The 16984-nt window shown below is 36.6% G+C and overlaps 1 protein-coding gene across 3 annotated transcripts in view; it reads left to right on the top strand.

The window, feature by feature from the left end:
• Positions 1 to 16984, top strand: part of st6galnac3 (ST6 (alpha-N-acetyl-neuraminyl-2,3-beta-galactosyl-1,3)-N-acetylgalactosaminide alpha-2,6-sialyltransferase 3) — a 94848-nt gene that overhangs the window by 7727 nt on the left and 70137 nt on the right. For all 3 annotated transcript variants that reach the window (XM_084120176.1, XM_084120175.1, XM_084120174.1), the window contains exon 2: positions 16574 to 16768. In XM_084120176.1, the coding sequence (XP_083976302.1) occupies positions 16574 to 16768 (195 nt within the window). The remainder of the gene's footprint in view (positions 1 to 16573; positions 16769 to 16984) is intronic.

The raw sequence follows: 16984 nt of genomic DNA, 5'->3' as shown, positions 1-16984 counted from the left end.
TCTTGTCCAAGAAATTACAGTGGCTGTTGCATTTTTATCGTAAAGAAGTGGCCAAATATTAAAGATTAAGTGGATGTTTGAATTAAATGTTGGTTGGCCAATATTAAACAGGGATTTGATCATGCTCTAAATTGTAACAGCAACAATCACAGTTGGCACCCTCTGCAGGCATTTGTTATAATATGTAATGTACATAAGTTGATTATGTTTGTATTATTTATTATTATATTATGTATTTTAAGTGTTGTTCAATAAAATCATATGATTACTTGCTTTTTATACTTTATCTGAACCTATTATTATTTCCTCATTGTAATTATACGTATGTTGGCCTTTTTTAAGTCATTTTAATGGTTATTGTTCACTTTGGTCTATTTTTACTACCACTAAAAATATCCGTTTCCTCGATTAATTATCAAAATAATCGACCGTTAGTGACAGCCCTATTTCATTAATTTAATTCTTTTCACAATACATATTAGGCGCGTTTCCATTACAGATTTGCGCAAAACTTTTGCGATTTTTTTAAAAATTTCGACAAAAAACTATTTCGAAATGACGGCGTTTCCATAAACCGATGTTATGCAGCTAAAACTTCATTTTTTCCTCTCGCGATAAGTAAAATCATTCCAAACGGACGTTGGTAGGTTTATGTACTAATCCCAGCCATTATTATTAATTGAAGGAGATGTATGTGTGTTTTCAAAGCATTAATGGTAAGGGCCGACCCTTATTATACTTGTGAGCGGCACATATGGTGTTTCTGGGTGTTTCTCCCTCATATCTGCTTCGAGGTCTTGATTGTGGCATTTATTTGAGGTTTAAAATCCATTATTCCTGTAATTCTTTTGTCTTTTATGAATTTAATAAAAGAACTCTGTCTCGTATTCTGTCCAAACACACCGCGTCGTCTACGTCAGCTGACCTGTAAATGAGCAAAAACTGTTTCCATTGCAGTTTTGCGAAATATTTCTTTTTCGAATTGCCTGAAAAACCTCCTCATGCGAGCGGAAAAACTTTTTTGCGATAAATGCGAGTTTTTGCGAAATTGACGTGTTTCCATTGGGCGTATTTTCAATTCGCAATTTCAGTTTGCGCGATTTGAAGGGTAATGGAAACGCGGCTATTGTTTCAAAGCAGCTTTACAGAAAATGTGTTACTTATTCAGTCTCATGTGGTTCCTGTTGAGACGTTGATGTGCCTTTAAAAAAAAATTGATATACGTTCGAGCTTTGTCTGTGAGCTTTGTACTTTTATATTTCTTTCACTGCTATCTGTTCCTGACACAAACGTGTTGTACGGCTTCAGAAGACTTGGAATATTAGTGAGTCATATGGACTACTTTAATTTAGTTATTCATTTAGCAAATGCATTTATCCATAGCAACTTCATTGGGCCTTTAAAATTTCTCATCTTGTTTGTCAGTCCATCATGACCTTTTATTTGTTGATTATGCTCACCTGTTTCTAGTTTGGTTCTTTTTTATCCTGTATATTTTGCCCTGGGTAGCATGGTGGCTCAGTAAGGGTTCCACTGTTGCCTCAGAGCAAAGAAGGTCCCCGGTTCGAGTCCTGGCTGAGTCAGACGGACTTTCTGTGTGGAGTTTGTCTGCCAATCCAGAAACAGTTCTGAAAGTTCCGATCAGAACCGATTTTTAGAAATCACATCATGGTGTTAAACATATTACCTAATGCATTAAAGTTTAAATCTCTTCAGGTACTAAATGTTTTATAGAATATGAGGGAACCTGTCCTTGAGTCCTCAATGAAAGGAGTCTTTTTGGAAGAAAACTATGTGTAATTCTATATTCACAGGGTTAGAAATCTTCATTGACTAGACTGACATCTAATACCCGGACCTTGACAGAGAAAAATGCCAGTTTTGTGTTTGAATTTAACAGTTTGAATTTGAAGTACGTATGCCTAGGTGTTTGTTACTGTGCTGTAGCTCAAGCTCCTAAGTGACATGGCACTATTTTTCAAAGGAATAGTTTGAAATGTCTATTTAAGCAGTGACACCATGTGAATTTTCCAGAACAAATCCAGATGTTGTGGTGTTCAAGCACTAATCTCACCCTCAGAGAATAAATAGATTTACTAACTTGACTTTTCAATCTTTTAGAAGTAAGAAAATAGAAGATTGGCTGGAGCCATTCTTAGTTGATACTCAACCCTCTATTTCACATGTAATATTTAAAAAATATATTTGATTCACTTATCTTGGATAAAATGAGTCTTGACATTTTTACATTTTTGTGAGGGTCATTATGTTGCTAGAAGGCTACATAGTGTGACAATGGGAAGCTAAAATGTTTAAAATGTCTTGTTCACTCAAATTTTCTATATTTCTCGTCATGGAAAAAGTCATAGATTTCAAAACCTGCACTAAAAAGCATTTGAAGCATTTGATATCGCATTGCACTTTGTCAGATATCATACAGTGTTTTCAGTATTGGCTTAGTATCTCTCTGACAGTGTAACTATTTCCTGAACCAGATGGTCATTGCCGGGGACCTGCCTCGAGTACACGGCGTCCTAGATCTAAAAATGTCACGATAATTTCACAAGGCAGCAACTGAGCTGATATATGTGTCCGGGCAAAGTTCCAGGTCATACCAAAACACAAAGCCTAGGAAGTACATCAGTGAACGTGAACCTTTTTTTGTGTGACCGTCACCAGGAATAATGGTGCTCAATTGTTTTAAGTGCAGGGTGTCAGAGAACAGCTCAGTGCTCACATTAATCACACACAGAGCTGACAGACATTGTCTTGGCCTTGGAAAGCACAGCACAGAAATCACTGACTGTGTCGGCTGTAGTAAGTTATAAGGTGACTGAGATTGTTGTAGGTGGTGGATTGACTAAACATCTAACAGAACAAGACATAAAAAGGCTATAGCAAACACTTTCGGATTTCCAATTTGTTTTGTCAAATTTAGACTAAACCCTGAAAATGTCATAGACTGCCAAATGTTTTGTCAGGCAAACTAACATGTGATTCTTATGGTCTAAATTTACTCAAATATTAGCTAAAATGTTATTTAATATGACTAAATCAACCTGACTTCATTAGGCTACACAACCAAAAGTTGCTTTTAAATAAATGCATGAAATAGATAAATTAATAAGCCAATAAATAAATTACACTAATTTGTGAGGACAACCACACATGGAATAATTGTTGCAGAAATTGGGGGAAAAAAAGAAGTTAAAATGCAGTGAATTATATTTAGGGTAAAATGGTGCTTTGCAGGCTGATTCAATCGGGAAATATGTCAATGACTTTTTGCTGCGTATGAAAATGACCATTCAGCCTATATCATTTTACATCACTTTCTTGACACTCAAGGGTGCTGTTGCTTACTAGTGACACAAAAACACAAGATGTGAATTTAAATCGCAGATGCACGCAGATTTCCCCCCATAACGCTCGTCTAAACGCAGAATAAAAAGTGATCACTTTTGCGTTTTCTCTTCAGATCGTTTCCGTGTAAACATAGCCTAAGTTTCTGTTAATAAAACAAGTGGTTACTCTTTATTTTGATGGTCCCCTTTAGATATTCTGTTGACTATACATACCATTGCACCTACATGTCAACTAACTCTTCTTAAGAGTATTAGGTGAGTAGACTTTTAGGGGTAGGATTAGTGTTAGTAGAATAAGGGGTTTAAGGGTTAGTAGAATACGGGGTTAAGAGTTAGTAGAATAAGTTGACATGCCATTGCAAAGATACTTAGTCAGTAGATTGTCTGTTGAGGGAGCAACAAATAAAGAGTTAGCGGATATTAAGCAGACAGTACACTAATACTCTAATAAGTTAACACAACTACTAATAAGTTGCAAAGTGACATGTAGTTGCAAAGTTACTTAAAGTCAACAGAATGTCTAAAGGGGGCCATCATAAAGTGATACCAAACAAGTTTGAAAACAAACATAATTATAGTAGATATTCCAGTGGAAATATCTTTGCCAAATCTACACTGTGGTGGAAATTCACCAATAAAATTAAAGTCAGGCCACTCAATTGGAAAAAAAAATTAATAACATTTATTTTTCTTAAATCAAGATCCAGGGTAGTCTCTCTTACAACCGAAACATATCTCTCTACAAAATGAGCTCTAAGCAAAATAGAGTATTTATTCAGTAAAATCATACATATTTATTTATCATTGAACAAAGTTGATTGGATAAGCAAATTAACAGATTCTCATAAGGCCTCCTCCTACTTACTTTTATCATATATGTACTCTCTACGGTTCACTTTCATCTACATTGGTCTTCCTCAACATCCCATAATATGCCCACCTAACATACTGTACATAAATATTTTTTAATAGAAAACATTTTACTCCCTAGACTGTTCCCAGGCCTACTGACCTTGACTACAGAAAGAAGCAATATTCACAAGTTGTTTCTCGCAACATTTGCAATAAAACTTGAAACGAGAGAGATAAAAAAAAAGAGATAAAAGAGGCAATATATCTGAGTCTTCTACCAAGAGTGTGATGGAAGGAGGGGGCTTGTGTTCGGTAGTTATCTTGCATTTGAGTGCCTCAGATTATTTACATCATCTCCATACTTATCAGTCAGAATATAAACCTTACACGCATGCCTTATCCTCCGATGGGCAGCGACCTTCAGTTTATCCCCTTACATTCTTACGGTAAGCGACTAAAACACTGTATTATTCATGCCAGGCCAGTAGTTGGCGATGTCAATTTGTAAAGAAACAAATGCTCTTTGAAACTTTTTCAAAAGTTTGCGTTTTCAGGCCCCCAAACCGCTGTTGATGTGTAAATTAACATCCAAAATGCATAAAAAGTTTTCCATTTTTAGTTGAAAACGGTGTTGTGTAAATGGGTTAACATTCTCTAAACTTTGTCCTTCTCCTCTAATCCCTCTGTCGAAAACATAATATATTGAGTAGAGTGTCTGTTTTCAAAACATACAATAAAAAAATATTGATTTACACACACATATATATATATATGTCAAAAACTAAATGCATCTTTCATGATTAAAAGTTATGCAAGCAAATCTCGATAACACTTTAGTTTACAGTGTCCTTGTTACATGTTTTATTTAGTTTATGTTGTAATTACTATAAATTGTGCATAATTACACACAACTAACCCTAAACCAAACCCTATTCCTAACCCTAACCCTATAGTAAGTACTTAGTCCAGTAGGTACCACTTTCTATGATGCTTGTATTTATAATGCATTATAATTGTACATTATAATACATGCATAATTCCTTAAAAACACCTTATAATAAGTTGTCTTATCTGATAAATAATCATACAACAGTTACAATACATTATAATACTTACCTCTTTGTGGTTATAACTTTTAAGAGTACAATGGATTATAACACCAGATGAAGCCTGCATTTATGATGCATCATAAGGGTATTCATAATGCGTTATAATGCATAATAAACAACCTCATACACAACATTCACAACACAACATTTAGAGCGTGCATGGAAGACATACAAAATGGATATATGACGCCACTGTTGCAACAGGACAACTAAACTTTTGAAAGAGCATCTCAAGGTTTTTGCCTGGGAATACTGTCTTACCAGGAACAGCCATCACACATTATTGTAACCTAACAAGTCCACACTATAATCGGAATTTTGAATAAGTTTATTTTTAGGCATCTCTTTTATAGGGATTATGCTTTGACGTCAAATACTGTGATGACCCATGACTATGAAACGGTAACAAAATGAGTTATAGTTTATAGTGTTTGATATTTTGAAAGCGTAAAGCCACATACTCTAGTCTTTCTCAATTTCACTTCCCCCAATGAAGTTTTAATTCGGCTGATTGGTGGAGAATTTGTGACAGACTGGCTCAGAGCTCTATAGTGATGTGTCATGTCACCAGGATTACATCTTCAGTGACCTCGTTTATGAAAGCCCTTTAAATGCTAAACAGTTCATGGGTGTCATAGTGAGCTGAGCATTCAGTCTATGAAAGAATGTGATATGAAAAATTGAATAAAGGAAGAAAAATGCATTGGATGACTTCAGTATGTAGGGGTTTGTCACTTTTTACAAGGCTTACATTGGTATAGTTTATTGAATTTATATTGTTTAAAGGTAACATCACTGTTAACAGTATTGCGAATGCAATGTTACCATTAAACACACAATACAGTGTAAAATAAAATAACATTTCTAAACTTTTAATATAGACTGTCTTTTCTTTTATAGTTTGGCCTCCTGGGGTTTTAAAAGGGGTTTAGTGGTCCAAGACACTCTCTTTGATGCAGTCACTGTAGGCAATGTGGTTATAAATAAAAGTATTCATGTATTAATTTTCGTCTTTTGTTGTTTAAAGCACTGGATCACAGTGAACTTAATTAGTTTTTTTGTTTTTTTCTTTATAAAGTGATCTAAAACAAATAATTAACAAAAGGAATAAGTATGACACAGCTGTATATCTAGAACACATACCGTCCTCAAAAACTGAGTGACCGTGTGATAAAGATATTACTGAGAGAGCCACCAATAAACCAATGACATCTCTGTAGAAGACAATTGTTGCTGGATCAGAGGATCTGTATGACATCTAGAATGCATGTAGGAGAAGGGTTCATGGTCTGATGAGACCATAATGTGCTGACCATAATCAGACTAAATATCGAGGATGCTTGTGGAATTCTGCGAGAGTCTTAAACTACAGAAAAATACAATTTGGACAAATTTGCAACTTCATGCAACCTGACTAAGCAGTTGAACAGTTTTGCAAAGAAAAATGGCCAGGACTCGAAGGTTGGAAGATATTCCCGGTGTTTCTGCTGTAATTATGACAAATTATATATATATATATATATATATATTAGTGCTGTCAATCGATTAAAAAAAATAACTTGATTAATCCAAAAAGAATTCTGTGATTAATCGCGATTAATCGCAATTAAAAACACTTACATTTTTATAGGTTTATATTTAGTTTATATATTTTATGGTGTAATAATTTCACAGTTAATCTCCAAATTAATGTAGAGACAACATAAAGACAGTATATTTTAAATACTTGTTTAATGGCATCTTTTTATGAATGAAGCTCAGTATCTGATGCTAATACAGCTATTGATGTCTGGATAAAAAAGACATTTTTTCCCCCAATTGGTCAGTGTAATTGAAAGCTATCAATTTTTTAACATTTATTAGGCTTCAAAAAATATAACAACTTTACATTTAAGTGAGCTTCAAACAATCCTCACATAAACCCATACTAAGTGTTATACCTGTGCCCTTCCTACCTGTCTAACATAATACAGAACAATATAAAGAAATTGAATAAAATGATCAAACAGTCTGCATGGCATAAATTAGAGATTAAATATAGAATTATCTTTATTAAAGCTGCAAAAGTTCTTTAGTCAAGAGCAGTGAGTCATTTTCACTGTTACCTTTGTTCTTTGATTAACTTTACTGACAGACAGCATTATTGGCTGCTGTCACTTTAAAACCAGCCGCTGACGCCGATCTCACACGCGCCATTCTCTCACAACTCTTTACGTTCATTTAAGACTTTATTTAACTAATTTAAGATTGCTCTTATGTTTTGAGGATACTCGACAAAACTGACATTTTGGCATAGTTGTGTGTGTTTTTGAATAAGAGTGGATCATATAATGTAAAGCTAGCCAAAGGAAGACAGAAATTAATGGATGCTGCGTTAATTGCATTAAATAATTTAATGCGTTAAACTGGACAAAAATGTATTGCATGCGTTAACGTTGACAGCTCTAATATATATATATATATATATATATATATATATATATATATATATATATATATATATATATATATATATATATATATATATATATCCAGGTCTATAATAGAACTGGAAGTATTGATTTATTAAATTAACTATGATTTTGTGATTGCAGAAATATCAATAACTGTATGTTCTTCAATAAGAACAATAGTTAAAAAGAAACATATTTGTGTGATTTTATGTATTTTATTTAGCATTTTAATTTAGATTTAAATAAATTACTAACAATGTATTAATTTAAATAATTTTAAGGCCTTCCTGTAGCCTTCGTGTTATGAACCACTGGTGTAAAAAAAAAACCCAAATGAAATCCTTTGTGGTTAAAAATATGAAAAAGTAAATAAAAAAAATAATAATAATCATATACACCTTTTTTGTGCCTCAATGCAATGTGTTGGAGCCGACCAGCTGATTTTTCAATTATTACAGAACACACCACATTAGGCCATTAATTACACAAATACACTATGTTTTCAAATTTGCTAATTTAATTTACGTGAAAAGCGGCATTTCCATCTCACCACTTCCAGGGAAGTTGGCATTAAATAGGAAGTTATAGTCATTGTCTCCTTTATTAAATTTAATACATTTATAGTGCACAGACAAAATACTCAGGGGCTCTTGAGGAGGGCGAGGAACTGGAGAGATACAAAAAGAGTCCAGGGCAAACCACTCAGTCTATGGGGGTGTGGAGTGTGAGTGTGAGGAGCCAGGAGCAGGAGAAGCCAGGTCGTGATCCAGGGAGGGAGGAGCCATGGTGGAGACTTGATGGATGAAACCCTTGGGACGACCGTCGGAGATATAGCTAATGTTGATGGAGACCCAGGCGGAGCTGACGAGCCGCAGAGCTCACACGACACCAATGGTACTGGAGACCGAGGTGGAGATGAGCGTCTGAGGAGTAACCAGGGAGCCAGAGGACTGAGGTGGAGCCGGTGGGAAGGCAGAGCCAGATGGAGCCGAAGGCGCAGGCAGAACGACGCATGACCCGGTGGAGCTGTAAGGCCGATGGTTTCCGGTGAAGCCGAGTAAGGGAGGAGCCAAGGTGGAGCCGATGTGTCAACAGGCCGAGGTGGAGCGATGGGTTCAGAGGCTGGAGGTGGAGCCAGGGTATCCTCTTGGCTAGGCATAGCTGGTTACTTGGAGCACTGCGGCAGATCCGCACAAGATGTTTTAGGAGATGCAGAGAGGCTAGAGGGAAACAGCGGAGACGGGATGAGGAACTGGCAGTTAGAGGAGGCAGGAGAGGGAGGCTGGGTGGGCATTCTGGGGCATCAGGAAACACTGGAAATGCTGGAGAATCAGGAAAATTAGGACTAGGCAGGACCATAGGAAATAGGGATTCACGGGGATTACCTCCTCAAACTAGTCCATAAAATCCTTTAAATAGCTTCCAAATGTCTTATCCATCACGTCCACCGTGGCGGGGTATTGGGCGGGGCTTCCTTCCATCCCTTCAAACTCCACTAATACTCCCTCAATGATCCACGGTGTTGCCGGCTCGCGCACCTGGTCAAACACTTCGAGGGGCTCAGGCTCCGGGGCAATGTCTCCACCCGTCCTCTCCGTGGTCTGGGATCCTCAATAATGGCAGGCCGGTCTCCTGGTCTGCGATGGGCTCATGCAACATCTCTATAGTTTCACTCGCTAGTGGTGGATGGCTGGTCTCTGGCAGTGCTGGAGTGGGGCTGGTGATGATGTAATCTTCAGCGGGGCTGATGGTGTATGCCAAACCGCACTTCACAAGCACCCACTCCACGTACTCAAGGAAATTCCCTCGTGGACCCACACCATGCAGGCTTGCCTTTGTCTTCGTGTTGAGGCTTGAATGGTAGAAGACACTCAGCAATTGGTCAGGGTTGGTTGGCCGATCGAGAAACGCATGGGTGTGAGTCTCGAGGAAATTCTTCTCCTGTCTATTAAGTCCATTTTACAGTTTGATCCGTCTTTCTGTCTCGTGTTAGTTGCAATAAGGAATCGCAAGGCTTTTACTCGGAGAACAATGAGAAAACAACTAAACTCAAGTGGAAGCGAGGACGGACAGAGAATAAGGGAGAACTCAGAGTATTAAATCATTGACCAAACAAAGGGAACTAATGAGATGATTAATTAACACCAAGTGAACTGAATGGCTAATGAAAACAACAATCAAAGGAACAAACTAGAAACTGTGTCAGATGACAAGGAAGACAGACAAACAAACATGTTAAGTATGTTTTACAAGAAAAAAAACTATTTCATTCTTTCTACTTTAAACATTTCATGTTTGATTCAATGTGTTGCTGTTTCTTTGCAATTATTTGTAATGTGAAAAGTTAAGTTTTTGTACGGTTACGTTTTTAATTGTGTGCTCTGTGAAAGTAAACGCCAAAGTTGAGGGCCTTTAACACAATCTTGCAATAAGTTTCATCATTCTACTTTATTCAGCTCCACATGACTCTTTTACTAAAAATGACAAACTTAAATAGCAAAAGTAAACATAGATATTCTTCTCTTTTGTCTCAGATGGAATAAAAACTGAACACTGCTTGTGTTCTCTGGTTAGCAAAGCATGACATACAGGCAGAGCAGGGTTCCCTCTGCTGATCACTGTCAGTACAGCACTCGGGCATTTACTGCACTGTACGCAGCTTTAGAACTGTATTTCAGGGCAGATTTCTCAATACTTAGGTCACTTTTTCAAATCTCTTCACACAGTTAACACAACAGCAGTCTATGTGGGCTAAACTGTGACGATTTTCCATTGCAAATATCGGCAGTGTCCTACTGTGCTACTATTTCTGACATCTATTGTTGTCCAACATATAGGCAAAACAGACACAGTAAAAAGCAGATACCTATTAGTAATGGTGGGCTAAAGACCTACTTTAGTTGTTCTAGTGCGCTGTATTCAAAGTCTTAATATTCACTTTCATTGCATAAAAAAGCAGGATGTCTGGCTTTCTTGGATCCTGAACATCCTCCCTAACTTCTCATTTTGTGGTCCAGAAGAAAGTAAATCTAATAGGTTTGTAATGAAATGAGAGTGTGTATTCGATCAATCTCTGTAATGCAATCACTTCATTAGAAGACGAGTTTTTGTTTGCGAGTTGTGCCATCTCATTTCCTTTGAGGGCTAGTAAGGATTCTTGAGAACTAGCTGGGGACTGGAGGAGAGGATAGTTCAAAAACACTCACTAAATATTTCGAGAATCTATTAATTGAAATTGGACTTCAATGGCTCACTCTGCCGTGGGTGTGGAAACAGTCTGCCGGGTAAACATCTTTGCATTGAAAATGTAATTTCCATGCTTGCTATCGCATTTCTTGCTATCACTGTGAAGAGCTCTGGAAATAGATTCTGTGCAAAGCTTGTGCTCTTTCTTTGTCTAGATATCTAACGTAACACCATGAACCTACTCGAGCAGCTAATTTAATTTAAAATCAACTGTTAGTCAGATGTATTCCATGAATACATTAAAAGAAAAGGATGTGATTAAAAATGGCAAATGACAATAATATAAAAAGTACAAAATGCATCCAACAGGCTTAGACTTTTTATTAATTATGAGCAGAGCAAAGCTGTAAAAGTGTAGAACCTAAACAAAGTAATAAATATACCTAATTAGTTCACCTTTCATTCTCATTATAGCGGCTTTATTAGAAAGATTTGGACTTGTCGTACATAAATATTTCACTATTTCTCCAACACATGATAAAAGAAATATAAATGCACCCGTCAGAATTCCTCTCATGCATTATTAGCATGCACCTCAGCATGCCGTCCATGTTTTTGCTCCTCCAGATGTGTTTAATTTCCCACCGTATATCTGGGAGGAATCCAATTTCTCTCTCTCTCTCTCTCTCTCTCTCTCTCTCTCTCTCTCTCTCTCTCTCTCTCTCTCTCTCTCTCTCTCTCTCTCTCGCTCACTCTCCTTCTCACACATACTTACTAGGCTGACAGGATGATTCTAGTCAGTGTATGGGATTGCTGTGCCGCCTAGTGCTCGGCCTGTGAACGAAGATCAATACTAGGTGAAATGAGTCTGGTCGTGGCTCTAGAAATAGCCCTCAGCAGAGAGATGTTCTACAGAGAAAGCTTTGTTAGCCACAGTGTCAGCTGCAATCTCCAGCACTGTAAAACTCCCTGTCAGACCCAGTCGTAAAGACACTTCATAAAAAGAAACCATACCGAGAGTCCAGCCCTGTAGAGGAACCTTGAATTTTATGGTGTCTCTTCATACTTGGGTGATTGGATATCCCTAGAAATAAGGAATTATTTCTTTAAGGGTGTATTTATACTTCTATAGGTCAACATTTCATGTAAATTTACACATTCACACTAAAGCTGCGCGATTAATCGTTAAAAGATGGCGGTCTCGATTCAAACACCCACTTGATCTCATTCCTAAATGACAACGATTCGCATGTGTCTATTAAACCTTTGACAAAATCACACCGGAACATTCAAATCTGAGTTGGCGCTGCTGCTGATCCAGAGAAAGCAGTTGTCATGTATGAAACCACTTCACAAACAGTCTTTTCAACCACACAGTTACGTTATTTCAGTGTTACAAAAATTCATATTATCACAGAAGTATTGGGATAAAAGTTTATAGTTCGGATATAATCCCTGATATCTACAGAAACAATCAAGATGGAGCAAATCACCTTTTATCGTGGAGCTTCAAATAACAATTGTATTGACTACATTATTACACAATTAGGTGGCGACAAGTGGCTGTTAAAAGAATACATTTGTCATTGAATCATTCATTCAAGAGATTTGTTTAAAAATGCTGATTTATCCAGTATTTATGAGTGAGTCATTGAATCATTCATTTGAATAATTTGGTTATTAATAAGAGTGAATGGGGATGGGGGATGTGCTTTTTTGACTTAAGCAACCAACCACTTAGAAACCGTCCAAAGCACCCTAGCAAACACCTAGCAATGCCTTATAGGGATGGGCGTATCGATACTAAGACGTCGAGTAGCCTATCGAAAGTATCGATACTCAAATAAAAATATCGATAGGCCACCTCAGTGTTTTTTTTTTTTTACCAGTGATTTTGTTTATTTGACAAGAAATCTAAGACAATGTGCATTGAATTGAATGAATAACCTATGTTAGTGAATAATTGGGTAGTAGAACCACTCCCCTGCTCATCTGAACTGAACACACGCAAATGCTGCAAGTCAGAACCAATCAATCACAGAGAGCGTTCACACACTGCCGACAATGCATTCAAACAGGGCTGCGTTTCCCAGAACAATGCTTAACAGAAGACGGAAAAACATATGTTTGAGCTATTTCACAATAAACAAATTGTAAAAAGTTAGTTTTGATTGATAGATTCACTTCATGCATTAAGTGTTCAGTCCAAAGGTATGCGGGTTTGAATATATATGTGCGCAGGCGTGCAGTCCTTCTTTACAAATCAACCCTCAATAAACTACTTGTCTGGCCTTAAAAAATTATAATACAGAAATTCACTATATTCTTCTCCTCTTGTATAACTAATGTCTGTAATAGCTCTCTAGCCTTGGTAGCATTCAGGATTTTTTCTATTAATGATCACTCAGTTGTCCATAATTTGATCATATTGATCCCTTTTATTTTGAGTATCATAATAGTCCTATGATGGCGCTGTTATCCCTCCTCTCTCTCTCTCTCTCTCTCTCTCTCATCTCTTTCTGTTTGTTCCTGCTTTTGAATAATTCCTCTCCACCGAAATGGGTGAGATTGTGCAGAACACAAGGCCTGTGCAATGATTATCCTGATGGATAGTACAACGATGAGATGAGTCATATGCTGTTGCTGATTGAAGTTCTTCGACTTACTCCCTTCTCCCATGAGCCTTTTCCCGAATCTGACACATCACTTTGCCAAGATTTGTGGCCACAGATTCAAATCAAGGTGGAGGGATATTTTCCTTTTATTCCCCCTTGCCATGAGAACAGATGAGATGAGTGGTCAAGCAAATGTTTTTTTTTTCATCTCCTTTCTCTCTCTGTTGGTTGAGTATTGAAGTGCTTTAGGGGGTACATCTGTTTTGCTCTATGACTCCGGATGCTTGGAAGATTGTCAAAACCAAACCAAATCAAATCAAATATATATAAATGCAGAAATCTAGTTCTATGCAAGGTGCATTAAACAGGGATATTGGAAAGTGTTTTAAAATGGTGTTCTTTTTCAAAACACTTTAGTGAGAAATAAATATACACAAATATTTAGATTCTATCCAAGGTGCATCCTTTCCTTTGAATCTTTACTGTTCATCTCAATGACACGACGTGAATGTGAGACCATTGATAATGATGTAACATTCAAGCAATCTATGCAATGCCATTTTTTTTTAGTCTGAGCTTTAAATGGTCATTTTTAGAAATCAACTCTTCATGTTTGATGTCTTCCTGTGAAGTGCAAACCCAAACACCCTCCCTGAGATGTTTGATGTGTCAGATTTGAGCCCCACTGGCTCAGAAAGATTTGCTGACAGCCACCTTATTATTCCAGACACGATTCTATTCTAGATGGCAAATTTCAGGGCCATCAAACTACATCAAAGAACATAGACATCCACACCTTAGCAGTGAAAGAAGGGGCTTTTTGCTTTTATATGTCCCTATTGCATGGAGATGCATCCGTTTCATTGCTTTACACACTAGTTGCTTGAGGCATGATGCAAAGATAAGTACTTAAACCAATAATTCAATAAATTTTAATCCTATTTAAAGATGCAGTCGTATCTAGTGTTGTTTGGTGAATTTTATCTGGGAAAACCAAGTCATTTCAGTAGGAATCCACTGTATCTGGAATTGTCCATGAAAGATTTCACCATGCAGATTTTGCTTGGTGATCGGGTTCAGTTGGTCATGAAAATTTGCAATATTGACAGGCTACTTTGGTTTGAAATGGACTTGTGAGCTGTGCTTCATACATCGCTACACTATTGACAATAGACAATGAATGGACCTTTTTTGTCCTCAGAATGTTGCTAATTAAACGTTCAAATGTCATTTCGCTTTTACTTCATAGGGTTCTTAAAAGTTTAATTACTAAACTTTTATTGTATAAGATGTTTAGACAGTGTTATTTCAAAGAGAAATGATTCAACCCTGTTCATATTACATAATATGTCATGTCTAGCATAGGAATGTCCATAATATTCCAAGTACTTGTCAAGAAACTGTATGCATTCAGTCTAATCGAGATTAATTTTTCTCAGAGTTTTAAACATTTCCCATATGCATTATGTCCGCGGGCACATCATTACGCAGAGACAGCTTTGAAAGTTCTCCATCTTTCACTGTGAAAAGAGAACAGAGAATGTAAATGTGTCATATCAGATAAATGTAAAGGAGGATAATATTCCGTTTTAATGGGCAAAAACTGAACAATTCATTGGCTTGAATTGTCTTCTGTGATCAGTCGAGTGCAAAACAGAGAAAAGAGCTTTAGTTTCTGTCAAGTTTAATCCTCTTTAAGGAATACAGACAGATTTCTGCAGTACTTCTGACCTCTGTTTGCAAGGGTTGAATTTTTGCACTGCTTAGACCATTAGGACATGCACTGAGAAATAAGAGCTTTGTTCTATTAAGATATTATTGATTTGACTTATTATCATTTCACTTGTTTCGTTGTATGGTTGTATAAAGTATTATCTAACATATAAATAAATGTGCATAATAAATAGGTTGTTTTAAATACATTCTTTCTCACCTCTAGGGTATTGAACTTTTCGATGAAATATTCAGCAGTTAATATAATACAACTTTATATTTTTATTAGAATAATCTGATATGAATTGATACAGTATTTAATTTGTATGATCAACAACATAATATTTAGATGTATCCTACATTTTGCATGCAACCCTTTTACCGCATGGCTTTCTCCCTAATTAAAAAGTTAAACATTGACTATACATTACTCCTTTTAACCCTATCATTATTTGTCTTTAATTTGTGGAAAATATATCCCATCATTTACCAACCAACATTTCATCTCAAAAGCTTTGTTGCCATCCATTTTTTTAAAATTTCATTAAAACAGTAACATTTATATCATATATTTAGAGGGAGATACAGATGAATATCATCAGCCTAAAGATGATAGGATTTATTGTGTTTTGGACAAACGTGAGCCAATGGAAGCATATATAAAGAAAATAAACTGGGCCCAACATATGGCCTTGTGGAACACCTCAAGTAATAGATTCAGGGGAATAGGAAACCATTTCCCAATTCTACAGAGAAAGTTATTACATTAAAATAGGAGGGAAACCAATCAAGAAGTTCCTTAAATTCCTGCCCATTGTCATGAATTTACCAGCAAAATTGTATGAGCTATGGTGTCAAATGCACAGTAAGATCAAAAAGAAGTAGAACTGCACACTTTCCTAATTCATCAGCCAGCAACAGGTTGTGACACACTTCAAGAGGGGCTGACTCTGTGCTGTGATGTGCTCTGAACCCAGATTGCAGTTTATCACAAATCCCATTTCCATAAATAAAAAAAAGATGATGATAATCAACCTTTTTTGGGTTTTTGATAAAAAAAACCCAGCTAATAATCTATTTGATTTGAATTCTTGAATTCTATTTAATTGAATTCTTAAACAAGAATCTTGAGACGCCAAGCACTTCTTTTCAAAAAGAAAAACCACGACTTTCTGACTGTGACTATGACTAATTTGCCTGAATGTTTCATTGCTTCATTTTGCCCATGAATCAGAAAAGCTAAATGATCGTGTTTTCTGTTCTTCTTTCCCTCCTCACAGAAGAAGTCAGTGATAGTGACCAGTCTGATTGTGGTGGTGTCTCTGTTTTTGGTGGTGATTAATTACTCAGAGAAACCCTACTTCCTGCTGCAGCCTGTTTTCGGCCAAAGCTTCAGTAGAAACTGGATGTTCTCACGGCCACCGCATAAAGCCTTCAAACCCCACCGCGGCTACCTCAGCGTCCCCAACCAGGAGGTGAGACTAGAGCACACTTAAAATATTTAATGATTTGTCCTTGCTTTACACTTTTGAGCTGCATTATATTTCAAATGGTACAAACTGGCTTGTCTTGCAGTCAAAGCTGCATAAAAATACTGTACATTTCACTTATTTCGCCAATTATTAAACAATTATTAATAAATTACTAGCAGGTTACGAGTTACTCATGCTGAGAGTTTTCATAGGTGATTA

The sequence above is a fragment of the Abramis brama genome, assembly GCF_963993115.1.
Source record: "Abramis brama genome assembly, chromosome: 7".
In the NCBI taxonomy this organism is placed as follows: Eukaryota; Metazoa; Chordata; class Actinopteri; order Cypriniformes; family Leuciscidae; genus Abramis; species Abramis brama.
This window is presented reverse-complemented; position numbering and strand designations above follow the sequence as displayed.